This window comes from Hemiscyllium ocellatum, chromosome 5 (assembly GCF_020745735.1).
Source record: "Hemiscyllium ocellatum isolate sHemOce1 chromosome 5, sHemOce1.pat.X.cur, whole genome shotgun sequence".
NCBI classification, from domain to species: Eukaryota; Metazoa; Chordata; class Chondrichthyes; order Orectolobiformes; family Hemiscylliidae; genus Hemiscyllium; species Hemiscyllium ocellatum.
The window spans coordinates 23,150,758-23,178,361 of record NC_083405.1 but is presented as its reverse complement, the minus strand read 5'-3'; the positions used below and the strand labels follow the sequence as shown (position 1 = coordinate 23,178,361).

Below are 27,604 nucleotides of genomic sequence, written 5' to 3'. Positions count from 1 at the left end.
CACTTTTGTCTAGAATGGTCCAGCTTCATCCCACTGTTGACAATGGGGGGTGATGATATAACTTGGCACTGTGCCAATTATATTGGAATTCAGCAAAAACAAATGATTTATACTATCAAGAATTTAAAATCTGACCAAATTTTGTCCTCGGCAGTGAAAAAAAATTGGTTAATTGCATCTAGTCAGACATTGGATGGGATTTTGCATTGAGGGTTTACTGTAAATGAAAACAGCTCACTTAGCAGAAGATCTTGATCTGTATAAAAGCAGCAAGCAACTGTTAATTCCACAATCAGATGCAAAGAGTTTTAATGAGTAGAGACTTTGAATCATGGAATGCCAAAGAGAAACTCAGACATTGTCAGAACAGGTGAAAAGAGAAATAATGTTGAGAGGTGGGGGGGGTTGCATTAAAGAAATAAGATTGAACAGAAAGACTACAGACTTTTTTTTAAATTTAAATGGCTCTTTAAGTTATTTAACCCTAAAGCAGTGAGATTCCACACTTGTAAAAGTTGACTAAACAGGTCAGAGGAGTTCTACAGAAGTGTTTAATATTGTTCCTGCAGTTTAATGGGCTCTTATACTGAAGTTGACAAGTTGTAGATTTTAATGGGACTTAGTTCTGATCTCAGATGTATGTACACCAGTGTCTCATTGGTCAATGACGTTTCCAGTGAAGAATCTAACCATTTCTAAATATTTGCTATTTTAATACACAAAAGGTATTAAGGCCTTTCTGGACTTAGGATAATCTTCAAATTTTTCCAGATACCATCTGTAATGAGAAAAATAAAATACATTTTGTATGAATAAATACAAATTTCAAAACATTAACTTATTGAATTTTACTTCTGCAATCTAATAATATTGACTATTATTCTCTCCATTTCTGAAACAGTAAAGTCTGTGTTTGATTAAAAGTTTATTAAATTAGTTTAGAGTCAGATAAAGATTGGTATTACCTATAGGTCATAGTTTTAAAAAAATTATTTCTTGGGACATGTGTTGTTGTTGTTTGGGGCAGTATTTATTGCTCATCTGTAACTGTTTTTTTGTACTCCTGTTGCTGAAGGTATACCTTGTGCTGCTGAGGAGGCAGTTACTAGATTTTGATCCTGTAATTGTGAAGGAATGGCAATAGAGTCACAAGGGTGATGGGTGCTGGGGTTTTAGGGGTAGGGGCAGAAGACACTTGCAAATTCTAGTGTTCCTATGCATCAAATGCTTTTGTCCTTCTAGGTGGTAGAGGTCGAGAATTTGGAAGGTGTTGTCAAAAGGAGCCTGGGTGCATTGCTACAATGCATCTTGTGCACAGGTAGCTCTGTTGCCATTGGTGCATTGGTGGTGGAGATAATCAAATGATTAAATTGAAGAATGGGGTGTCAGTCAAGCAGCTGCTTCTCTGAGATGGGATCACATTGTCAGAATTATTATAACAATGGAGTCCACTCAGCCCAACATGTCTGCAACATTAGTGGCATTGAAACCTGTTCTTCCATTTCAGAGTATTTTACGAGTGGTTTCTCACTATCTCCTCTGTCCAGTCCCCTTGTGACTTTAAACATCCTTGCCAGATTTCCTCAGCTTTTTATTCTGAACAGTAGACAGTCCTATGCTCTCCAACCCATTTTCACAATAGAAATGTTTCATCAGTATAACCATTCTCCAATACATCACCCCTTTTTAAGTCATCTGGAACTTGATACAATACCAAATTGATTTCATGTACAAGTTCAGCATAATTCCTTAGCTTTGCATTCTGTCCCTAAAGTCTACAGCACTGTATGCTTTATTAGCCACTCCTCACTCGTCCTGCCACATTTACTATCGTATGCAAATATACACCAGATACCTTTGCTCCTGGATCTCATCCAGAATTTTAGACTTTATTTCATATTGTCACTTCATATTTCTACCAAAATGAGTCACTGCATTAAACATGAACCTGGTACCTGTACACCCACTTCAACTTGGTCCCCTTTGAAACTCCATACTAACTCCCAGTTCACAATGTTTCCAGGTTTCATATTAGGTGTAACTTTTGAAATGGTTTCCCTGTACACCAAGGTTTAGGTCATTAATATTTCAGAAAGCCTTGAAGATTGCTTCCATAAAACCTATAAACACAAGAAACATCCATTAGCCACTATTCTCAGTCTCCTGTAACTGATTTATAGTCCATTTTGCTACTGTTCCTTTTGTTCTATGAGCTACAATGTTAGTTACAAGTCTGTTGTGCAGCCCTGTAGCAAGTGCCTTTACCAAGTCCACGTGCACTTCATCAGCACCATCACCATCACCAACCCTCTGTTTACCTCTTCAACAAAGTAGTTAAATTAGTCAAACAATTCTTTAAGAAATTAGTGAGTGAGTGTGTCTGCAATTTCCAATCTTTCCCTTTATATCCTTAGATTCATCTCAAGCGGTCCCAGAGCCTTATTGACTTCAGATATAGACAGCCGTATACAACACTGGTCCAGATCAGTTTCTGGTGCTTTCAGAATGCCTTGCTGATGATTAGGAGCATGCTGGTGAGGAAATGATTAGCAGGGTTAAAATATATCAAATGAAGTGAATTAAATGGGCTGAGGACTGGTAATGGTGACGCTAGAATCTCAGGAGGCAGAATTGGACCTCCATTTGGCACTTCTGGCTGAAAATTGTTGCAAATGCTTCAGCCCCATCGTTTGCATGGATGTGCTGGATTTCCAGCTTGTTAAAGGATGGGGATTTTTTTACACCACCTGCTGTTTTTTGTTTCACTTTCCATTACCACTCAATTGGATATGGGAGTGACTGTAGTGCTTTGGTCTGATCCATTGATTGTGGGGTCACTTGTATCTATCCATCATATGCAGCCTCCAGTGTTTGGTATTCAGCTTTTTTTTAGTTTCAACAGTTTTTTGCACATGCCTGATGCTGATCCTGGCATGCGCCTTGTGCACCCTTTCCATGGATGAAAAGAAAAAAGTGTTTAAAGATTTGTCAAAACAATGGACCTACACTGCATTCATGCACACAACCCGTAATCTGATGGAAAAAAAAGCAGAGGAATTAAACAGAGCCTGGAGAATACCCAAGTTGATAAAGAGGTATAAGCTGACTTATTGCCTACAGTGGTGTCAAGATAATGCTAAACCAATCATCAAAAAAAAACAAACAACACAGCTGCCAGGTAGGAACAGTATAGAAACAGTTACACTTCAAATGTTAAAACTTACACTGGCACATTTATAATGTTTTGGTCAAATCAATGGGCAACTAAGGGTTAACATCAACTTTCATAACTTTAGAAAATTCAGAAGGACAATGAGGCAATCATTGGGATATTCTTCAAACATTGATCTAACATGAGCTCTGTCACAATACTTCCATGCTCGATTGAGCACTTTTTAAAAAATCCTTTAAAAAAGCTTGCCTTCAATCTCAGAATAATTTCCTCATCATTGTTTCAATCCCAAGGAAATAAACGTGAAGTTAAAAATTTCATAATTTTAAATCCTCCTTTAAAAATTCCTTCGTCAGTCCCTCAGTTGCAGTTGAAGTAATCTCAGAACCTTCGGTATAACCTCATTACAGTTTCTCATCCTCGAGTTCATGGTGAGGTATGGCATGCTTTCAGCAGCTTCAGGTGTCCTTTCTAATGAGGTACTTAAACCAAAACGTAGCTTAACTAAAAGTTCCGAACATACATATGGAAATTGCAAACATACTCCTGGTCTCCAGCTCATCTGCAAACTAGGCTTCTAAAAGACCACAAGACGAGGGTAGAAGTAGGCCATTCAGCCCTATTAAGTCTGATCTGCCATTCAATGAAAGATTTTGCTTCCTGCCTGTCTGTCTTCCCCAGAAAAACGTCTGTTTATCTTTGAGTGTACATAACACAGGCTCAACTGCCCTCAGTAGTCAACACTTCCAAAAGATGCACTCCCCACAGGAGAATTTCTTCCATATCGGTCTTAAACACAAAATCCATTATTCTGAGATTGTGTCCTCTGGTCCTAGATTCTCCTGCAAGGGGAGAGAGAATCTCTCCACATCCACCTTGTCAAGTCCCCTAAAAATCTTGAGGTTCTTTTAAATTCCAAAGATCCCAGGCCCAACCTACACAAGTTCTCAAGATATCCCTTTGTACCCAGTATCAGTCTAGTGAACCTTTTCTGGACTATGTCCAATGCAATATAACTTTCTTTAGATTAGGGGGACCAAACCTATTCATGGTATTCCAGCTGTGGTCTGGATTAGCGCCTTGTCTAGTTTTAGCCAAATCTCCCTACTTTTACATTCCATCCTCTGACATTTGCCTTTACCATTACCCAGTGAACTTGTATGATAGCTTTTTGTGATTTATTCCAAATTGCTATTCTGCAGTCTTTCACAATTTAAATATTCAGTTCCACTAATTCTGCCAATTGCACAACTTCACATTTTCCAATATTATATTCCATGTGCCAAGCTTTTTTCCACTCACTTAACCTGACTATATCATTGAGCACTCTTTGTATCATCCTTACTACTTGCTCTTCCCACTTATTTCTGGATCATCCACAAACTTAGCGAGAGTACATTCACTTTTCTTATCCAAGTCATTAGCCGCTATGTTCAAGAACTCCGAAAAGGCTAGGGAGGACCAAAGTTGCATCTTCCCCTTTGTAGATCCACCTGCTATTGCATCCCTCTACCATGTTGAAAGTAAATGTGAGTTAAACAACAGACTGGATACTGAATTTATCTTGAACCTTACCGGTGATGTTGTGTCGCCCGAGATGAAAGAATGAAAAATCCAAATATTGCAAATGCTGCACTAGGCAGTGACCAGCAAGCTATGGCAAACCCAGTCCATTCTATTATTTCTCCAAGGAAGTTGGCGCCAGACACATATTCAAACATTCCCCCTTTAAAACACCAGAGAAATTTTTGATCAAAAAAAAATTAAAAAAAACTTTCTTAAAGGCTGAACAGGTCTTGTTCTATAAAAATCACTCACCATGTGGGATCTTATATCCTGTTTCATTAGGTTTTCGTAGTTTTCGGAGTATATGGTCAGAATGTAGGTTTACCGACAGTCCAAAAAACCAGAGCGCAAAGCCTAAAAATAAAGAGGTTGCAGTTAATAAGTGCTTCCTTAGTTCTCTCAACTGTTTAAAGTTAAGGTTTCTTCCAGGTGCTCTGGTTTCTTCCCACAATCCAAAAAGGTGGTGGATTGGCCATGCTAAATTGCCCATAGTGTTCAGGGATGCGTAGGCTAGATGCGTTAGTCAGGGGTACGCATTGGGGAACAGGTCTGAGTGGGATACCCTGAGGGTTGGTGTGAACTTGCTGAGCTGAAGGGCCTGTTGTTTCCACACTGTAGGGTTTCTATGATTGAGTCAACTAGTGGTGCTTGAAAAGCACAGCCAGTATCCAAGGAGCAGGAGAATCAACGTTTCGTGCAAAAGGAATGAAGCTTTTGCCCAAAACGTCGATTCTCCTGCTCCTCGGATGCTGCTTGACTGGCTGTGCTTTTCCAGCATCACACTAGTTGACTGACCTCCAGCAATCGGCAATACTCACTTTCTCAGGTGTTTAAAGTTTGTTTGTTTTACAATAATGAAAAGTCACAAGAAAATGCAGAAGAATTGTACCAGGTATGAAGCAAAGTACACTATAATTTACAAGTATTTATGAAGTTGAACAAAGTCCTATTGGTAATGTCACTTCAGTAAATCTAGGAATGGTACAGGTAGAAATTTTAAATTGTCTTGGAGGTGGACTAGAGTTTCCTAGAAAAACACAGGTAGTCCATGGAAACAGCTCCACCTGAAAGTTCCCCTCCAAATCACACACCATCCCAAGTTTGGACAATATCACAGTCCTTCATTGTTGCTGGATCAAAGTGCAGGAAATCCTCACAGCACTATGGACACACCTACATCCATGTACTGCAGTGGTTTGGGAAGGCAACTCATGAATACTTTCTCAGGGCAATTAGAAAATGAGAAATTGCTAGCCCAGCCAGTGACGCCCACATCCCATGAAATCAGAAAATCATTTCAGTCTCTCAAAGCTGCATCACTAGAGTATTCATAGCAAATCTTCTACCTCAAGTCCACTCTCTCTCTTCTCCCCATACTCTCCAATTTCTTGAGACCAAAATCCCTCTATTTCAGCCTGAACCATGTTCAATGACAGAATAATATGCTGGAATTAGGAAGGATTCACAACCCTGAGTGAAAAAAAAGTCCCATCACCCAAGTCCTAAATTATTGTCCTTTTGCTCGAGGCTGAACCAGAGTTTGCCCAAGGGGAAAAACCACCTGAATATAATCCCAGGCTCCTTCAGAATCTAGGTTTCCATACATACAATCTCCTCTTATTCTTGGAATATATTTAATCATAGGACAATCCTACATTCCAAATGACAGCTTTATAAGCCTTGCTGTACTATTCCCAGTGTGCATCCTTCCTAAAATCGTGGCTAAATCTGCACACCGTATTCTGCCTTCTAGATTGTCTGATGCACCTGAACACATACCTCATGTTCCGACCACAAACACATTGCACATTCCACTGAATATCAACATTTAAAATGTTTTATGCCTCTTTAAAAAGTTACATTCTAATAGTAGTCATGATTTGAAGATGCTGGTGTTGGACTGGGGTGTACAAAGTTACAAAATCACACAACACCATGTCATAGTCCAACAGGTTTAATTGGAAGCACTAGCTTTCAGAACTCCACAACCACCTGATGAAGGAGCGTCGCTCCGAAAGCTAGTGCGCTTCCAATTAAACCTGTTGGACCATAACCTGCTGTTGTGTGATTTGTAACATTCTTCTAAAGTGACTAACCTTGCACTTCATAACATTACTAGAATTGAGGCTAACCTCAGGATCAATGAAAGTGAAGTTAAAAGTATTAATATTAGCATAGAGTCATGCAGCATGGAAACAAACCCTTTAGTCCAACCAGTCCATGCCAAAGAATCCCAAACTAAACTAGTCCCACCTGCCTGCTCCTGGCCTACATCCCTCCAAAGCTTTTCTATTCATATATCCATCCAAATGTTTGTTAAACATAGTAATTTTTACCTGCCTCCTCAGGAAGTTCATTCCACACATGAATTACCCGCAGTGTAAAACAATGCCTCCAAATCTTTTTTAAAATCTCATCTTAAACGTGACACCTAGTCTTGAAATTCCCCATCTTAGGGAGAAAATACACTGGGCTAAAATCCAACGTATCTCCAGGTGGGTATGGCCTACATCCTTGGTGTTTAAAAGAGAAGACAGACCAGACAGACAGACCGACCAGACATCCAATAGGAGTGAGTCTGTCTAAGTTTATTCATTTGAGAATCTAACTAGTTTGGTTGATAAAAGAGAATCAACACACATACTTGGACTTCCAAAAGGCATTCAATATGTTATCATCACACAAAAAAAGGTTAATCCACAGGTTACTGCATGTGTGGAGAAAGTGAGGACTGCAGATGCTAGAGATCAGAGTCAAAACGTGTGGCGCTGGAAGAGCACAGCAGGTCAGGCAGCATCAGGAGGAGGAGAATCGACACGTCGGCCATAAGCTCTTCAATCTGGAACATTCCTGACAAAGGGCTTATGTCCAAAACGTCGATTCTCCTTCTCCTCGGATGCTGCCTGACCTGCTGTGCTTTTCCAGCGCCACACTTTGATGACAAGGGTAATGCATATGACTTGCTTTGGTGGGGATAGATTCACATGGATAGAGAATTGCTTAATGGATAGGAATCAAGATACTTAGGATAAATAATATCTAGGCAGCTCAATACAGTGGAAAAGCCGCCAGGTGGAGTACAATGCGGCAAAGTGCAAGTTTATTCACTTTGCCTGTGAGAACTCTTTTATTAAAAAAAGGTGTGGAACTTATAAATAATGATATTCAAATCAATTCAGCTTTACATGTTCAAGGAAGGCAATGTCAGCATGCAAGTATAACAAACAATAAGGAATGCAGAAGGCAAGTTGGCTTTACCGTAAGTGCATCATAGAGTTAGAGATGGACAGCAGAAGACTTAAAAAAGGTTATGCTATAGTTGTTCAGGCTTTGGTAAGATCACACCTAGAATATTGCACATAGCTTTGGTCTCCATATTTAAGAATGGACATACTTCCATTGAAGGTAATAGAGTTGATGTTCAAAAGTGCCTGGGATGAGAGAATTGGCCAGTGAGGGGTGACTGAGCAGGTTAGGTCTATTATCTTTGCAGTTCCAAAGAATGAGGAGAGTGCACAGGCAGGTGGAGTTGAAGCACAAGATTACCCACAATTGTATTGAATGGTGCAGCTAATCAAATTTTGGGGGGTTAGGGTCCACTCCGTTGGCCATCGTGTTCACTGTTTACTTAGCCTGTTTATTTCTCTTTGCAAGCTCAGTTCCTGACAGCTTAAATCCCACCTACTTTATATCATCAATAAACATTGTAAATAACTGAAACCCCAAAACTGTCAACTTGAGAGCTCCCTGTTTATTCACTCTTTGCTTATTTATTATTGTAATGTGCACCAGGATACAGTGAAAAGTATTGTTTTGCATGCTAACCACATAAATCATACCTTACATAAGTACAAAGGCGCAGAGAAAGAGCAACTCTAATACAGGATGGAACCATTCACAAGTCTGATAACAAAAAGGGAGTAACTCTTAGTTACAATTAATCAATCCTACATCCAAACTGGTATATACACAACTCTACAAACCCTTATTTCGTGCACTAACGCTTTTATGTGGCATCTTATAGAACGAAAAGTCAAACAAACTTCATATCCTGGTGCCGGTTTATCTAGTCAACTCATTCCATCCTGACAGTTCCTAAATAATTTGTCAAACACACTTTTCCTTTTACAGTTTGTCTGCTCCGCCCAATTTATAAAATGAACTCTTCTAGTTAGACCGGAAGGTGGCTATCCTCATCCATCTAACACCAAGTGGGCCCTGGAGAAACAACTAGAAAAGTATCACATACAAGATGGTGCTTAGCCTTAACGTTCAAAAATAAGAACCCAATACATTGCAAAGATGGAACTTGGAGATGCTTGGTGTCCAGTGTGGAATTAGGATGCTGAAAGGTGCTCCTGCTTTAAAGTAACACTCCTTATGGTATGCTACCACCAGCAGTGAAGAGCTGCATTGACCTAGCATTCCCCGGTTTATTTCTCAATTACAGAGAAGGGCATAGTGCATGAGGGAGAGGGAGCAAAGTGGAGATGGGCCTTTACAGATGCTGCATTTAGAAATGCAAGAGGCAAGAAGCTATAAATCAGTGAGGTTTTACAGTCCCTGACAGTTGGAGAAGACAGAGTTATGAGCTGTATAGCATAGAACAGACCCTGGAGGCCAACTCATCCATGCTGACCGATATCCTAAATTAATCTAATCCCATTTGCCAGCACCCGACCCATATCCCTCTCAACCCTTCCTATTCATATACCCATCCAGATGCTTTTTAAATTGTTGTAATTGTACCAGCTTCCACCACTTTCTCTGGCAGCCCCTTCCACATACACGGTGGCACAGTGGTTAGCACTGCTGCCTCACAGCGCCTGTAGACCCGGGTTCAATTCCCGACTCAGGCGACTGACTGTGTGGAGTTTGCACGTTCTCCCTGTGTCTGCGTGGGTTTCCTCCGGGTGCTCCGGTTTCCTCCCACAGTCAAAGATGTGCGGGTCAGGTGAATTGGCCAAGCTAAATTGCCCGTAGTGTTAGGTAAGGGGTAAATGTAGGGGTATGGGTGGGTTGCGCTTCGGCGGGTCGGTGTGGACTTGTTGGGCTGAAGGGCCTGTTTCCACACTAAGTCTAATCTAATCTAAAAATCCCCCTAAGCATGAAACAACTGCCCCTTAGGTCCCTTTTAAATCTTTCCCTTCTCACCTTAAACCTATGCCCTTGAGTTTTGGACTCTCCCACCCAAAAAGGGAAAAAGCCACCTTGGCTATTCACCCTATCCAAGCCCCGCATGACTTTATAAACCTCCTTAAAGGTCATCCCTCAGCCGCTAACACTCCAGGGAAAACAGCCCCCGCCTAGTCAACCTCTCCCTATAGCTCAAACCCTCCAGCCCTAGTGGTGATCCCATTTTCCAACCCCATCTGCCCCTGCACCCCCCCGCCGACAAAGCAAAATGCTGAGACAATACAATTTTACCTCCATCGTTATTCCAGGCTCTGGAGGGAGAGAGAACGATTGCCCATGTGCACAGACACACAATTAATGCTCTTCTCCTGAAGGAAGAGTTTCTCAATAAACTACATAACCATTTTATAGGGAGGAGCATCCAAATAAGGCAACATGCATATTAATTGTGTGACCGTTACAATCAATGATTGTTAACCGGATTCATACAATAGATACTTTCCTTCTTGTTAGCTGACCTTGCATACTGTAATGTTTCCAATGTTGTTAAATGGCTCTACATAATGACTGCTTTTCCACCTTGTTAGCCCATTACCCTTGCCTCCAGCACCCCATTGTTAACTGCAAGCTTGTATCTGATCCAAGTTAGGCTCTGCTGAACCTCTTGTTTCACAAAACTCAACTTAACTCTTTCCCTGCCTGCTTATAGCAACATCCTTGTAAATCTTTCTGAACCCTTTCACAACATCCTTCATACAATAGGGAGACCAAATTGAATGCAGTATTTCAAAAATTGCCTAACCAATGTCCTCTATAGCTGCAATATGACCTCCCAACTTCTCCACTCAATGCACTGACTAATAAAGGCAAGCAAACCACATCATAACCTCCATCTGACGACACATTCCAGTGACTGGCTTTTAGAATCAAAACGTACGACTCTGAACGTCCAATGGTCATTACTGTAATAGACTGCACTTTGGAACCACACGCGACCCAACAGAATGAATTTGATTGGAATTGCCCAGGAAACAAGCTTCCAATAGGCTGCATGGTGGCTCAGTGTTTAGCATTGCTGTCTCAATGCCAGGGACACAGGTTTGATTCTACCCTCAGGCAACATCACATGAAGTTTCATTGTTATACCCATGTCTGTGTGGGTTTCCACAGGATGGTCTGGTTTCCTCCAACAGTCTAAAGACTGGCAGGTTAGGTGGGCTGGCGATGCTAAATTGCCCCGTAGTGACCAAGGATTTACAGGCTGGGTGGATTAGCCATGATAGTGGTGGGGCTACAGGATGGGTTTGGATAGAATGCTCTTTGGAGAGTTAGTGCAGACTCAATGGGCTGAATGACCTCTATCTCTGCTATCGGGATTCTATGATTCAATTGCACGATCCTGATCTCAAGGGAGAGTCAGACAATTTAGATGTCTGACTTAATTACCTTAATGGTTACCAAAGAAAATTTGGAAGTTTAAAAACCCAAATCCTGTTTTAAAAAAGTCATCCTACAATGCTTCACTGATCACTCCTTGACTACGCTCACAAACCTCACTGGTCTCACAGTTGGATGGAACTTGCTGAACAAGCATGCTGACATCTATCCAAGCAACCCATTCATGATAACTGGTTCAGTTTATAACATGGATCATCCATACTTGCCAGAAGTAGCACAGTCGTACGCAGGGACCTATATTCTGTACACAAAAGAAATATGCTAACATTTTGCACCTTTCTGAATTGCTGGGAAGCTTGGGGAAATCTATAGTTTATTATTGCTTTCACCATAGTAATGCCTTGGTCAATCACAGTGAACTTGTAGAACAATCAGCAGCCTTTTCTTTTATAGTATAAATTGTTGTGATCACTTGAAATTGGAGATTCTTGTGCTCCTGAGATCAGACACATGATAAACATCTTCGCCAAAATCTTTTTTCAGCAATATTTCAGGTTTTGGACAACCAAGTGACTGTTTACATTTTCACATTAAAGTAACATTACCTGTGAGAAAGCGTGGATCAGTTATCCAGTTTGAGGGGTAGATGGCATACTTGCTTAGGAACCTAGCCTGCAGATATCCATTAAACGCACAATATGTGAAAGCTAATGCGAAAGGAATGAAGGGTGTTGCCTTTCCTCCTTTGATTAAGAAAGGGAATATCAAGGACCTGTAAGGAACAGAGAATTATTTAGGACGATGAATAATTTTCTTTTGAAGAACGAAAATAAAAAGTAACATGAAGTTTGTTAACTGGTCTACCACAAACATTTTCAAGCTTTCACATGTACTACTGAGTATTTATTGCTTTTCATTTTAATTGTCAATATTTTACTGCTTCCTTCACACTTTAAAATCAAAATTAATTAATCGATTTTTGAAAGATATCTCAATTATTGGAAGGAAGTTTAAATTTTTCTTCAGTCGTTTGTAGACGTTGAAGAGCACCCTTTTCTAACCCACTGGTCAAACACTTTCACCAAGCGCTCTCAAGCAATTTGGTTTACAATTTGAATGGGCTAATTAGTCACTCCCTGCAGAAAGGGTAGAAGACACAGGACTGTTCTTGTTGTGCTTAATGCTAGTAGTACAATTTTATGCATGGGCAAGGGAGGTGATGGCCTAGCGGCATTATTGCTAGACTGTTAATTCAAAGACCCAGATGATGTTCTGGGGATCTGGATTCAATTCCTGCCATGGCAGATAGTGGAACTTGAATTCAACAAAACGGAATTTTAAAAAGTTTAATGATGACCAGAATTCATTGTCGATTGTCGTAACATCTCAGCTGGTTCACTAATGTCCTTTAGGGAAGGAAACGACCATCCTTACCTGGTCTGGTCTACATGTGATTCCAGACTCACAGCAACATGGGTGACTCTAAATTGCCCTCTGGGCAATAAATGCTGGCCTAGCCAACAATGCCTCACCCCATGAGGGAGTTAAACAAAAAAAAAACAATTGCCCCCATTAAGAAACAACATGTGTGCTACACCTTGAATGAAAAATTCACAAAAACATTCAAGAATAGAGTGAATTGAACAAATATTTAAGCCAGTTACCTTTAACAGAACTGTATCACGACAGAACCAGATGGGTTCCTCCAGTGTGCTGTGTACAGACCACTGTGCTTGGAAGGTGTGTCCATTCAAATGCAGCTTGCACGTGTCAGAAACAAGTAGAGTTGGCAGGTGGTGATGCCACTTAGTAAAGTCACATTGGGTTGGTTATTGACCTGCTATTTTGAATCTCAGATCCACTTAAAACTTGATCTTCAACACTTCCAGCTGAACTGGTGTTCAGTTGGATGAGGGATGCTACCTCCACCACCACCCTCCCAATCCCACACACACCCCATGTCCCCAAAACATTTAGTGCTTGTCTACAGGCTGCAATCAAGGCAACTTCATCCATATTTCCTACTTTTCTAATTGGAGAAAAACACAACTTTTGTATAGCCAATGCCCAATTATTGTCACAATACTCTCCTTCAACAATTACAAAACATTACTTAAATCAAAAACAATCCTTCTGTCACAGCAGTTTAGTCTTCAAAATCCACCAACAGATTAGTGAATTGTATAATCCTGTAACAGTCTCACAAACTTACTTTAGTGGCTTTTTATTTTACAACATTGTAACTGCTGCTACCTACAAGGCAGGCAGTGGGAATGGTGGTGCATTTACAACTGGCCAAAAATGCAACAGTGAGCACTTGCTGCTTATGTCTTTCTTGATGGCAGCTGAAGATTGAATCTTGTTGTTACAAAGTACTCAGAGCAATGCTACAGACCATCATTGCAAATGTGCAACCTTTAACATTGGTCCTCCTGCCTGACCTAAGGTGATGATTAATTAGAGGCTAACCCTAAGTGTGTTAAGGCTTTGTGCACAAGGATTCTATACAGCCAATGTAACTCAACTGGTACATTATGGAACTCTATCCTAGAGCCATCATAACTTTTTATATGAAATACTTTTTATTGATGTTTTAAAATCAAAATGATGCCCTGAAACTAAATATTTTGATCAATACTTCATTGTGGAAGTTAAGACTTCCCTTTCCTGACTGTATATCTGTCATTTATTGAATGAGAGCAATTTTTACAGTTCAAAATAAAAATTGGATAGTACACAAGAAATTGCAATTAATTGGAGCCCTAAAAGTGTAAGTTGAATGTTACCCTTAGTCTGTGTCAAGCCAATTTTATTTTAATGCTACGAGCAGACGTGCTTCACAATGATGCTGAGATTGCAAGAGAACATGCAGGAAGAGTTTACCCTAGTTTTACAGGGGAATAAACCTTTGGTTTGTGATTTTGAAAAAAGTCACATTCCCTTCAATTTTAAAAACAGCACATGCGGTCAACATTAAAGAATGGAAAATGCCATAAATACTGAGGCGGGGTGGGGGTGGTCAGGCAACATCTATGGAGAGAAAGAGGAGACTTATTTTCCCATTTCTTCCTCTGATCAAAGGCTGGTCAATAAACCATAATACACAATTTGATGAAGAACTTGATTATGCCATTTAAAGTGATTAAAATGACAGAATATGATGTTGTCAGTTGCATTATTCTACATGATTGTGCTTCACAAATTTCAGATCTTTTAATACACAATGAAAACTCATTCAATCCAACAGGGATCAAAAATTGATGTGGAGGCAAAACAAAAGTGAAAGGATAATATTTGACGCATGTTCTTTCTGATGGGCCTCCACCGGACTCACTACTGGACCTCTTACTGTTCTACATATTTTATATATAGGAATGATTCAGACTTAAATCTAGGGAACTACCTAACATTACAGATGCCATAATCTGTAATGGCATCTGGCACGCTTGCCCTCATGGCTCAGTCCTGAGAGTATAGGAGTTGGAAGTCATGTTGAGGTTTGTATATGACACTTTTGAGGACTCTTCTGGAATACTGTGGCCAGTTCTGGTCACTTAGTTATTGGAAAGACATTAAAATGGAAAAGGTTCAGAAAAGGTTTACCATGATGTTGCTGGGTATGGAAGGTTTGAGGCTTTTTTGTTAAAAAAAGGCTGGGACTTTTTCACGAGCATGTAGGAGGTTGAGAGATGACGTTATAGAAGTCTATAAAATGTGGAATTTAGATAGGAGAACAGAACTCTCATTAGCCCTGTGATGGGGGATTTCAAGACTAGGTGGTATGTATTAAGAGAGAGGAGAGAGATTTTTTAAAAAAATCTATGAGGAGCAAATGTTTTTAAACACTGTTTCCATGTGGACTGGGATTCCTGAGGAAGTGGTGGGTGTGCTTAAAATTAGAACATTTAAAAGACACTTTGGATAAATACGTGATTGGGAAAGGTTTGGAGGGATATGGGCCAGGTGTAGGCAAGTGAGACTAGTTTGGGATTATGTCTGGTATGGCCTGTTTTGGATTAAAGGGTCTGTTGCCATACTTTCAGACCATGATCTCAGTTAAATTGTCCCCAAGTCTCATCTTGTGGCGAAGAAAACAATCCTGACTTAATCTTTTGTCATTGCCAAGGAGGAGAATTCTAATAATGTCCTTTAGGATTTCTCTACCTATCAACTGATCATGTCCTGCCTAGCATACGGTGAGCAAAACTGTACACGATCTAGCTGTGATCTAACGAGTATTCTGTACAGTATTTGTAAAATCTCCATGCTCTTATACTCTGGGATACAATTAATATGGGGAAAAATTCTGTAAACCTTAACACTAAGTGCCTCCCCTACTACCATCAGGGATCTACGGCCATGGATTTTAACGTTCTCTGTTCCTCCTCACTTCTCAGGAATTTAGATTTTAAAATTTGTAATTCCTTTGCTCATTTATCCTTTCCAAAATGTAGTCCAATGCTCTTCTGTGGATTTAATTCCTTCCATCACTTTCTGTCCACCCTACTAGTCTCGTCTATTCCTGCAATCAATCATGTGACCATTTTCAGATTATCTGTAATTTTTTTAAACCATCTTGTCCATCTACAGCACAAACTCCAAAAGAATTATATACTTGAATCCAAGGTCCCTCTGTTCTAAAACCACCACCCAAGGCCCTACTATTAATTGTATAAGCCGTACCTTTTTGGTGTACCAAAATGCAATATCTCATATATTCAGATTGAACTCCATCTGCCATTTTTTAGTCCAATGACCTGTTTCATCAAGATCCCTTTGTAATTTTTGAAAACTTTTTTTGTCTACAATGCCACCAATTTTGGTGTCGTCTGCAAACTTACTAACCATACTTTCTATATACTCATCTCAAATCACTTACATAAAATGACAAGTAGACCCAGGACTGATCCCTGTGGAACACTGCTGGTGACAGGCCTCCAGTCCAAACAAAAAAAACGCTCCACCATTATTCTGTCTACTGCTGCTAAGCCAATCATATATCCAATCAGCAAGTTCACTCTGAATCCCATGTGACCTAACTTTATGAATTTATCTACCGTGTGGAACCTTGAAGGCTTTACTTAAGTTCAAGTAAACAGTATCCACTGCTCTTCCCTCAACCTTTTTGGTAACCTCCTCAAAAAACTCAAATCAAGGTTGAGACACATTACTTTCCTCAAAATCATACTGACTATCCTTAATCAATTTTTTGCTTTTCCAAATGTCCATTAATCCAATCTTTTAAAATCACTTCCAACAATTTGCCCACAACTGAAGTCAGACTCACAGGATCGATAGTTCCCTGGGTTTCTCCATACAACCTTGCAAAAGCAAAAGTACAACATCAGCCACCCTCCAGTCATTAGGCACCTCACCCATAGATATAGATGATGTAAGAATCTCTGCAAGGGGTGTCGCAATTTCCTCCCTTCCCACAACATGCTGGGATACGTCAGAGCATGACTCCGATCTATCCACTTGTACATTCTCAAAGACGTCCTAAAACTTCCTCTTCTGTAATGTGAAAATGTTGTTAAAGCAAGGATTCATTTCTCGGCTTTCTCTAGCCTCCATTTCTTCCTCCACAGTAAAATGGACCTGAAATATTCATGTGCTGGGGTTCAACACAAAGATGACCTCTGATCTTCAAGGGGTCCTACCCTCTCTCTACTTATGCTATAGCTCTGAATGCATTTGTAGAATCTCTTTGGATTATCCTTAGTCTTATCTGTCAATGCTATATCAAATCCCACCTTTACCTTCCTGATTTCGTTAGGAATGCTCCTACATTCTTTATATTGATTTAAAAAAAAAAGATTCAATTGAGCCAAGTTGTCGATATCTAAAATAAGATGCCCTTTTATTCTTGGCTAGAATCTCCATCTTTATTCGTTTGTTTCTTAATCTTCATTTTAACAGGAACAAAATGCTCTGTACTCTTGTCACACATCCAGTTACCTGCAAACACAGTCTACTCAAATCAACTTTTCTAAGTTCTTTTCTCTTCCAAGGAAAATTTATCTTACTCCAATTAAAAACTTTAACTTCTGATGAAAGGCTTTCCTTTTCCATAAGGATTTTAAAACTAATAGAATTATGATTACTAGACCCAAAGTGGTTCCCCCCACTTTTACTTCAGTCACATGCCCAGCCTAATTGCCCAAAAGAAGGTCAGGTTTTGTTCCTTCTCAAGTAGGAGCATCCACATATTGATAAAAATTTTCTTGAACACATTTGACAAACTCTTCTCCATCCAAATCTTTAATACTATGATAGCCTCAGTCAGGTCAGGCAGCATCCAAGGAGCAGGAGAATCGACGTTTCGGGCATGAGCCCTTCTAGCAACACACTTTCAGCTCTGATCTCCAGCATCTGCAGTCCTCACTTTCTTCTAGATAGCCTCAGTCAGTCAATATTTGGAAAATTAAACCCCCCCCCCCCCCCACTATTATCTTATATCTCCCTACATGTTTCTCAATTTCTCTTTGACAATTATTTTTGGGGGGGGGGGGGGGGGGGGGGGGGGGGGGGGGTTGGAGGTGGAGTGGGCATATAGTACAATCCCATTAAAATGATCTTGCCTTTTTTACTTCTATTATTTTCATTGGTTTTTCAGAAATATCTTCTCTAGTTACAACAGTAGCGTATTACTTAATCAAAAATGCTACTCCCTCTCCTTACTTACCTCCTTTCCTACCCTTCCTATAGTATCTAATAGAGTCAGATGTACAGCATGGAAACAGACCCTTCGGTCCATGCCGACCAGATATCCCACCCCAATCTAGGCCCACCTGCCAGTACCTAGCCCATATCCCTCCAAACCCTTCCTATTCATATACCCATCCAGATGCCTTTAAAACATTACAATTGTACCAACCTCCACCACTTCCTCTGGCAGCTCATTCCATATAGGTCCTACCCTCTGTGTGAAAAAGTTGCCCCCTAACTCTCTTATATCTTTCCACTCTCAACCTAAACCTATGCCCTCTCGTTCTGGACTCCCCTATCCCTAAGCTGCCAGTTCTGTCCATTTCTCAGTTAGGTTTCTGTAATAGCTATGACATCCCAATCCCATGTTTTAAACGTACAGAGTCAAATAGCCCTTCTGGAAAGACCCCTTGCATCAAAATTAGTGCAATTTAGTTCTTCAGAATTACTACATACTCTGATTCAGAACCTGCCCCATCAATCTTGCTACTTCGAATACCTCCACCTTCCCACCTGCTCCGCCAACAAGTATCATGTCCCTCTTGATGGAATTAGCAAACATTCTTGCTAAGATTTTGGTCCCTTTCCAGCTCAGGTCAAGCCCATCCTCTTCTGTCCCAAAAGAGATTCCAATTGTCTAAAATCCAAATCCCTGAACAATAACTACCTCTTCTGCAATTGATTCTCTCCTTTATCCTTTTGTTCCTTCCCTCATTCAAGTTTTGCATTGGGAGTAAACCATAGATTAATACTTTTAAAAAGTATTTTTTAAAAATATATCTAACCCCTTAAAATTTGTTGTGTGAAGCTTTAATCTTTTACCCAAAAATGTCATTCTTACCAATGTGTACATTACTTCCCACCTTCTCAATCTCCCCTTTAACAGAGGCTTGAAACTCTTAGAAAGGTCCTTAATCCAATACCTGGAAAGAAACTTACTATCCTAAAATTTACTTTCACTGCCACAATCTCCTGACTATCACTCCTGTCAGGGGCATAGTTCTATTAAATTTTGTTAAACGCTGTGCCCAATAACTGACTGCCACAGAGAGACTAACCCCTTGAACATTATCAAAGCTGAATACCTATTTGGTAGACTAATAGCCACTGGGGACTTTTGACAGTCACCCATCTATCCAACAGATCCTGCTGTGTCGTCACTTCTCTAAATCTGAGCCATATTACTCTGTCCCTCTTATATACCCTAAATAAGATTAAGCCTAAAAAAAGAAAAGGAACTTTCAATGACACCTCATACATAATCTAAAGCAAAATTTATGATAAATGCAAAAAAAAATTGTACAAAACAGAGTCAGAGCTGTCCAGCGTGGAAACTGGCCCTTTGGTCCAACTCATGCACACAAACCAAATATCCTAAATTAATCTAGTACCATTTGTTAGCATTTTGCCCATATCCCTCTAAACCCTTTCTCTTCATATACCCATCCAGATGCCTTTTAAAAATGTTGTAATTTTACCAGCCTCCACTACTTCCTCTGACAGCTCATTCCATACACACACCACCCTGCGTGAACAAGTTGCCCCTTTTAAATCTTTCCCCTCTCACCTTAAAACTTATTCTGTATAGGTTTAGACTGCCCCACCTGCAAAAAAGATCTGTTATTTGCACTATCCATGCCCCTCAATTTTATAAACCTCTAAGGTCATCCCTCAGCCTCTGATACTCCAGGGAAAAGAGCTCCAGTCTGCTCAGTTTTTCCCTATAGCTCAAGTCCTCCAACCCTGGCAACATCCTTGTAAGACTTTTCTACACCCTTGCAAGACACGCACACGCACACACCATCAGAATTTCATGCAGTGTTCCAAAAATGGCCTAACTAATGTCCTCCCAACTCAAATTCAATACCCTGATCAATAAATATAAAGCATACTGAATGCCTTCACGATCCTGTCCACCTGTGACTCTATTTTGAAGGAATGATGAATCTGCACTACAAGGTCTCTTTGTTCAGCAACACTCTCCAGAACCTTACCATTAGTGTAGAAGCCCTGCTAAGATTTGCTTTTCCAAAAAGCAGTACCTTGCATTTATCTGAATTAAACTCCATCTGCCACTCCTCAGCCCGTTGGCCTATCTGATCAAGATCCTGTTGTAATCAGAGGAATACTCCTCCTACTGACCACTAGATCTACAAATTTGGAGTCATCTGCAAACTTACTAACCAGACCTCCCACGTTCACATCCAAATTATTTATATGAATAGAAAAGCAGTGGACCCAGCACTAATACTGTGGCAGCTGCTTGTCACAGGCTGACAGTCTGAAAAGCAACCTTCCATCACCACCCTGTCTTCACCTTTGAGCCAGTTCTGTATCCAAATGGCTAGTTCTCCCTGTATTCCATGAGGTCTAACCTTGCTAATCAGTATCCCATGGGGAACCTTGTCGAATGCCTTACTGAAGTTCATAGAAATCACGTCCACCATTCTGTTACTTCTTCAAATAAAAACTCAGTCAAGTTAGTGAGACATGATTTCCCACGCACAAAGCCATGTGGACTATCCTGAATCAGTCCTTGCCTTTTCAAATACATGTACATCCTGTCCCTCAGGATTCCCTCCAACAACTTGCTCATCACCGACATCAGACTCACCGGTCTATAGTTCCCTGTCTTGTCCATACCAACTTTCTTAAACAGTGACACGTTAGCCAGTCTCTAGTCTTCCAGAACCTCACCTGTGACTATCAATGATACAAATATCTCAGCAAGAGGCCCAGCAATCTCTTTCCTAGCTTCCCACAGAGCTCTAGGGTACACCTGATCATGTCGTGGGGATTTAATGACCTTTATGCATTTTTAAAAACATCCAGCACTCTCTCTGTAATATGGAGATTTTTCCAAGATGTCACTATTTAATTCTGCACGTTCTCCATCTTCAATATCCTTTTCCATAGTAACCACTGATGCAAAATACTCATTTAGTATCACTCCTACCTCCTTTGGTTCCACACACAGGCAGCCTTGCTAATCCTTGAGGGGTTCTATTCTTTCCCTAGATACACTTTTGTCCTTAATGTATTTGTGGAACCCCTTTGGATTCTCCTTAAACCCAAAGCTATCTCATGTCTTCATCTTGCCCTCCTGATTTCCCTCTGAAGTAAACTCCGACTGACTGACTTTATATTCTTCTGGGAATTCACTTCATTCCTGCTGTCTCTCCCCAACATATGCTTCCTTCTTTTTCTTGATCAAAACCACGATTTTCCTAGTCATTTAAGATTCCCTACACCACCAGCCTTGCTCTTCATCCTCACAGGAACATACTGACTCTAGACTCTTATCCAGCTTTTGAAATCTTCCCATTTTTCAGCTGCAAACATCCACCACCCCCCAACATCAACTTTATAAACCTTAAATAAAAATCAACCACTTAGCTGATTAATGGAGTGGAGTTAAAAACAACTCCCCTTCAATAAATTCTTGGGCAGAAAAAAAATGTTCTCCAGAGCTGACCATGTTTAGGATGCAAAAATGAAAGCACAACATTTTAAAGAAAAACTGTGTGCCCTTTAGCAAAAAAGCTTTTACAATGTAAAAACTCCCTTTAAAACATGTATAGTTTTTTTTAATGCTTCTAAGTTCACATTTAAGGAGAACTTCAGCCATTCATCATAGGCCTCCAAAAAGCTTGTTAGAAAATGTCAGTTAGGAAAGAGAAAATTGCAATTTCTTTTCTTAAAAGAAAAACTAAAAAAAGCTATGAAACAAAATGAATAAAAATCTTTTATTAGCGAAATATAAGTTTGAGGGAACGAGAGGAGGACTTCTATCTGTAAGCAGAGGTCAATAATCAGGGAGAATATATTTAAAGCAATCGCTGGGAGGGTTAACAAGTGATTTTCTTTCCCTACCGAGAAAATGCAGAGAGTCTGGAACTCACACTTAAATGGGTGCTGGAGTCAGAAACCCTCATTATATTTAATACTAAGGATCTAGAGCTAGAACATAAAAGGAGTGCAGGTACATTGTTCCTTTAAAGTGGCATCATGCTTGCCTTCATCAGTCAGAGCATTGATTATAGGAGTTGGGACATCAGGTTATAGCTGTACAAGACAGTGGTAAGGCCACATTTGGAGTACTGCATATAATTCTGGTCACCCTACTATAGGGACATGTTATTAAACTGGAAAGAGAGAGTGTAAAAAAGATTTACAAGGATGTGACTGACACTGGAAGGTTGAGGTACAAGGAGAAACTGCACAAGCTGAGATTTTCTTCCCCCTGGGTGGAGGCTGAGGGGGCGACTTTATAGATATTGATAAAATCATTAGGGGCATGGATAAAGTGAACAGCCAAGGTCTTCTGTCCAGTGTAGGAGAGTCCAAAACTAGAGGGCATACATTTAAGAGAGGGGAAAAAAAGATTTAAAAGGGATCTGATCAGTGCATATGGAATGAGCTGCCAGAGGAAGTGGGTGCAATTATAACATTTAAAAGACATTGGACAGTTTCATGCATAGGAACGGTTAAAGAGGGATATATGCCAAATACAGGGAAAGGTGACCAATTCAGTCAGGAAACCTGGTGGCAAGGGCAGATTGGGCCAAAGGACCCGTATGACTAAGTCTAGGTCTATCCGATGACACATTCACGAGGGCTGAGTGACCACCTTCAGTGCTGCAAATTTTTCCACTGTTGATAAGTGATTCCAGATTCGGTGATCATTTCAATAAGGAAATTGGCGAAGTGTGACAGGCACCATTTCAGGTTGAACCTGCAACTTCCACGTGAGCTTTTCTTTTGGGTGAATGCCGAAATTGCATTTTTTGCTATTAAGTAACTGTAATATTTGCTGCCGTGGGACAAAGTGATGACAGTAATTTCCAAATAGTTTCAACAAAGGGAACAATGGAGTGGGACAAATATCTGTGAGTAAAATACAGAATGGTGTTATTAGTTGCTAAAGACACTTACTTTAATTCCTTGTGCTAGTGTCCCCCACCCCCAACAAAAAAATAATGATGAAACAGTGCAGTTTATGGCAAATGTGTACTGGAATGTTTTATTTCTTGAAATTGTACTATTGGTCTTAGAAATGTGAATTTACAGTGACATAGTGAGGACAAGATAGCATCTGATACTTGATGATCAGTGGGTTCATTGATCCATTTTTCTTAACCACTGAAGTTCAAATGCATAAGGAAATAGTGTTAGTGACAAATCAGAAAAAGAAATAAAAAGAGAGAGGGGGGAAAAGAGAAATAAATTTAAAGTCTAACAATTTATTACCTGCAGGATCGAGACACCAATTCCAAATGTTCTCTTGGGTCTCCAAGTTTGAGTAGTGTTGCAGGAACATAAACCATATCATTAGGAAAAGTCTATACAATGAAGTGATAGACTAAAATATGAACAGCAAGAATAATTTGTAGTACAGTGAGAATTTAGCAATGTCTTGACACTCCTGACAAAATTAACAGTGATCTACTATTTGTGTGAAGGTAGCAGCAAGGCAACTTTTGGCATTAGTTACAGAGGCAGCAGTCAGACAACTTCTGTATACTGATGGCTGTGGCCTACCACCATGCAAAGGAAGACGTTCACATAATAGCAAATGAATTCCTGAGGGCTGCTAATGTTGTTTTGCAGCGGAAAACATCTCCAAAGCCAACCTATTGCTAACTGTACCAGGCATAAGCTATAAAGCACCAGACAAAATCAGAGGACACCAGTGTCGGTTGTAGAAAGCACCTCATACCTTGGCAGCATGTATTGTAGGAATATTACGGTTGATGAAAATACTAGTGCACACATCCAGAAAACAGACCACCGACATCCCACTCCACGATCATGTTTAGAAGCAGCAGGACATTAAGCTGAAGATTAAAAACCAAACTATACCAAACCATTACCTACTGAATGGCACAGCACCTAGGTCTGCTACAAGTGCCACATCAAAAAAGGTCTGAAAGGTTTGCAAAAAGAGACCTGATGTCCTCCATGAGAATTTGATAGCAGGTTTATCATCAACGCCACACTCACAGGAATCCGATTCAGGAGAGAGGAAGAAAAGGACAACCAGCTCCCATTCCTAGACGGGATGGTACAGAGAACACCGAATGGAGAATTCACCACGAAGGTATACAGGAAAGCCATACACACAGAGCAAGTCCTGAACTATGAAAGCAACCACTCCAACACACACAAACGAAATTGCATCAGGACACTGTTCAAAAGGGCCACAACACACTGCAGTACACCAGAACTGCGAAAAAGAGGAAGAACACCACCTCTACAATGTATTCGCCAAAAATTGATACCTCCGCAATTTCATCAACAGATGCCAAAGGGAAAGACAACGGAATGAGGACATGCCACAACACCATACATCAGGAGCATTTCTGAACTGACAGCCAGACTACTGCGACCACAAGGACTCTCAACAGCACACAAACCAACAGCCACTCATACAACAACTCACTAGGACGAAGGACCCGATACCCAGCATGAGCAAAACCAATGTAGCGTACAAAATCCCATGCAAGGACTGCACAAAACACTACATAGGACAAACAGGAAGACTGCTAACGAGCCACATCCATGAACACCAACTAGCCACGAAACGACATGACCAGCTATCCTTAGTAGCCACACATGCAGATGACAAGCAACATGAATTTGACTGGGACAACACTACTATTACAGAACAAGCCAAACAGAAAACAGCCAGAGAATTCCTAGAGGCATGGCACTCATCCACAGATTCTATCAATAAGCACATTGATCTGGACCCAACATACCGGCCATTGCAATGGACAGCTGGAACTGACAACCGGAAGCGACAGATTCAAACCACTACAAATGCTGGAGGAAAGATCACAGAAGCACTTCACAGGAGACTCCCAAGCACTGAGGAAGTCACCTAGACAGGGGACGAAACGTCTGCAAATTCCCAGCTCGGCGAACGGAACCACAATAATGAGAGATGTTTTGCTGCAGTTGTACAGGGCATAGGTAGGCATGTAGCGTACTTCATACAATTATGGCTTCCTTATTTAAGAAAGGCCAGATTGCATTTTAGGTAGCTAGAAGGTTCACTCCACTGATTCCTCAGATAAGAGGTTATCCTATGAGGAAAGGTTGGATATGTTGGGTCTAAATCAATTTGGAGTTTACAAGAATGAAAAGAAAATCTTGAAGGAATTTAACAGGTGGATACTGAAAGAATGTTTCCAATTAATGGAGAGACTACAAGGGAATACAGCATAAAATAGGGGGAAATCCCCATTTAATATGGAAGTGATAATTCTTTTCCAATGTGGTCCTTAGTCGGTAAACTCCCTCCCAGAGAGAAACAGTGGAGGCAGGAACATTCAATAATTTTACAAATAGAGGGAGATAGATTCTTCACCATCAAGGGAGGTAAAGATTATTGGGGATTATGCAAAAAAGTGAAAGTAAGCCTGTATTTGGATTAGCCATGAACTTCATGAATTGGTGGGTCTAATAGCCTAATCCTCTCCCAACCCATTTGGTTGGAGGGTAAACAAACTCAGTCCAAATAATAGACACTTCTAAAAGTTCTGCATTGCAGAGTTCTCTTGAGAACACACTGCAGAAAACTGGACCTTGTGGAAAAAAGCATGAAGTCTGGTTCAGCATGCTTCAAGGATAATCTATAAGAAAGATCCACAATACCCAACATAGCGAGGCAGAGAACAGAGATGACACATCTGAAGAAGTCCTCCAACCCATTTTCCTCCATCAGTACAATCACCCAAACACAAAACAGTGACAACATGAATTGCAAGTTTTTGACCACCTATGTCAATATCAAGCTCCTCAGGAATGAAGAGACCCACGTTAAAATCAAATCATTTTCAGTTTGGGCATATTTGAATAGTGAAGAGGCAATCATTAATCAGCAAGTGAAAAATCAACCACTAATTCATGGTGAACGGTGACTTGCATGTTCTTTCAAACTTGCTGAATCTTTTTAATACTTTAAACAATCTACATATTAAACTCACCAATATTTTTCCAATGAGCCATGAGTCATTGCACTACACATTGATGTTAATGAATTGAATTTATGTACAATTGCAACATTTAAAAGGCATCTGGATAGGTATAGGAATAGGAAGGGTTTGGAGGGATATGGGCCAGGTGCTGGCAGGACTCAATTGGGTTGGGATATTTGATCAGCATGGACAGGTTGGACCTAAAGGTCTGTTTTTATGCTGTACATCTGTGATGTTATGACAGTGAAACTGGCAGGATTTGTTATTATTCCAACTACAAAACTGCCAGAAATTTCCCCAAACTGCATTGTTAAAATAGAAATCTTCTAAAATCACTTCAATTGATGAATTTCCACTTTGATGAGGTTAGTCTCAATGTAAAGATCCTTGGGAAAAGTCATGCATCACTGATTCAAACATAAAGGGTTTTAGTGACAGAACAAATTCCTAAGTAGTGCTGTGCAACTGCACTGACCCTGATAAACTAGTTCTACAATTAAGACCATGAAGAAACACCAGAAAAAAAACAGACCATTTAGCCCATTAATACTGCTCCATCATTCAACCATGACTGAAAAGTTTCTTAATCCCATTCTCCTACTTTCACCCTGTAACTTTTGATCCCCTTAACCATCAAGAACCTATTTGTCTTAAAATATACTCACTCAAATGACCAATTGTGCAATATCACAACAGCAACAAAAATCAGAGAATCGTTACACCACAGAAGATGAGCAGTTAGCCCACCTTATGCATGCTGGGGCAAAATAAGCCCCCATAGAACTGATGGTGCTGAAAATCAGAAACAGTTTGGCGTTCTGAGGAAACATAAACTCTGTTTCTCTCCACAGACACTCCAAGTTTATTTTTCAGCAATTTCTGTTTTGAAACTTTTTTTAAACAGCTAGTTTATAGTATTTCGTTTTATGCGTTAATTTTTGCTGCATGCAAAATTAAAGAGTGATGAATAATCAATTGCTGTCTTGTGATGAATGAACCAACTTGATTATTGTTTTGAGCACCAGAAGTCTCCTTGAGTTCATGGTAATGTCGAAAAAGACACGAGATCAGTAAATCAGATTTTGCTGGGGGATAAGGACGACTTTGCATCTTAATGCAACCCTAAAATACTATTGGCCCGCCAGTTTTCAGAGAGATAGGTGGGTTGTGAAGCCTGCCCCTCTTACCGGTGGATGTAGTGGCCGATGAACATTCCCAGAAGCAAGCGATTGGGAAGCGACAGAGGGTTAATGTCAGTGCTGAAACACACCAGGTAGAGGGGCACTGTCAGAGATGGCAGTTCCTGGATGAACCAAGCAATCTTCACGTTGACAGGAAAACCGAACTTGCTGCAAGCGTACCTCCCGTACGGCAAGTCGACGAACTTCAAGAGCACGAATGTGACACCCCCCAGCGAGACCATGAGCCAGGACAGCGACTTCAGCAAGAATTCACTGTCATTATCCACACCCAAAACTAGCCGGCACAGTGACCGCCAGAACATAATGAAGAATTACTGCTAATTGGCAGGACTTTCTCTACACAGAGGGCAACCCAGAAACTTCAACAATGAAAATATGGTGAAGGCGGGTTAAATATTGTCACTGCTTCCAGATGAGAGTAAGCAAACCCAATAGAAGGC

At 40.3% G+C, this 27,604-nt stretch overlaps 1 protein-coding gene across 1 annotated transcript; it reads right to left on the bottom strand.

Moving 5' to 3' along the window:
* Positions 1 to 261: 261 nt before the first annotated feature.
* srd5a1 (steroid-5-alpha-reductase, alpha polypeptide 1 (3-oxo-5 alpha-steroid delta 4-dehydrogenase alpha 1)) lies at positions 262 to 27,604 on the bottom strand. Its single transcript, XM_060824577.1, has 5 exons — positions 27,150 to 27,604; positions 11,878 to 12,044; positions 4,991 to 5,092; positions 4,748 to 4,898; positions 262 to 778 (listed from the first exon to the last, which is right to left on the bottom strand). The coding sequence occupies exons 1-5, from the start codon at positions 27,464 to 27,466 to the stop codon at positions 712 to 714; spliced, it is 804 nt and encodes a 267-aa protein (XP_060680560.1). The 5' UTR covers positions 27,467 to 27,604; the 3' UTR covers positions 262 to 711.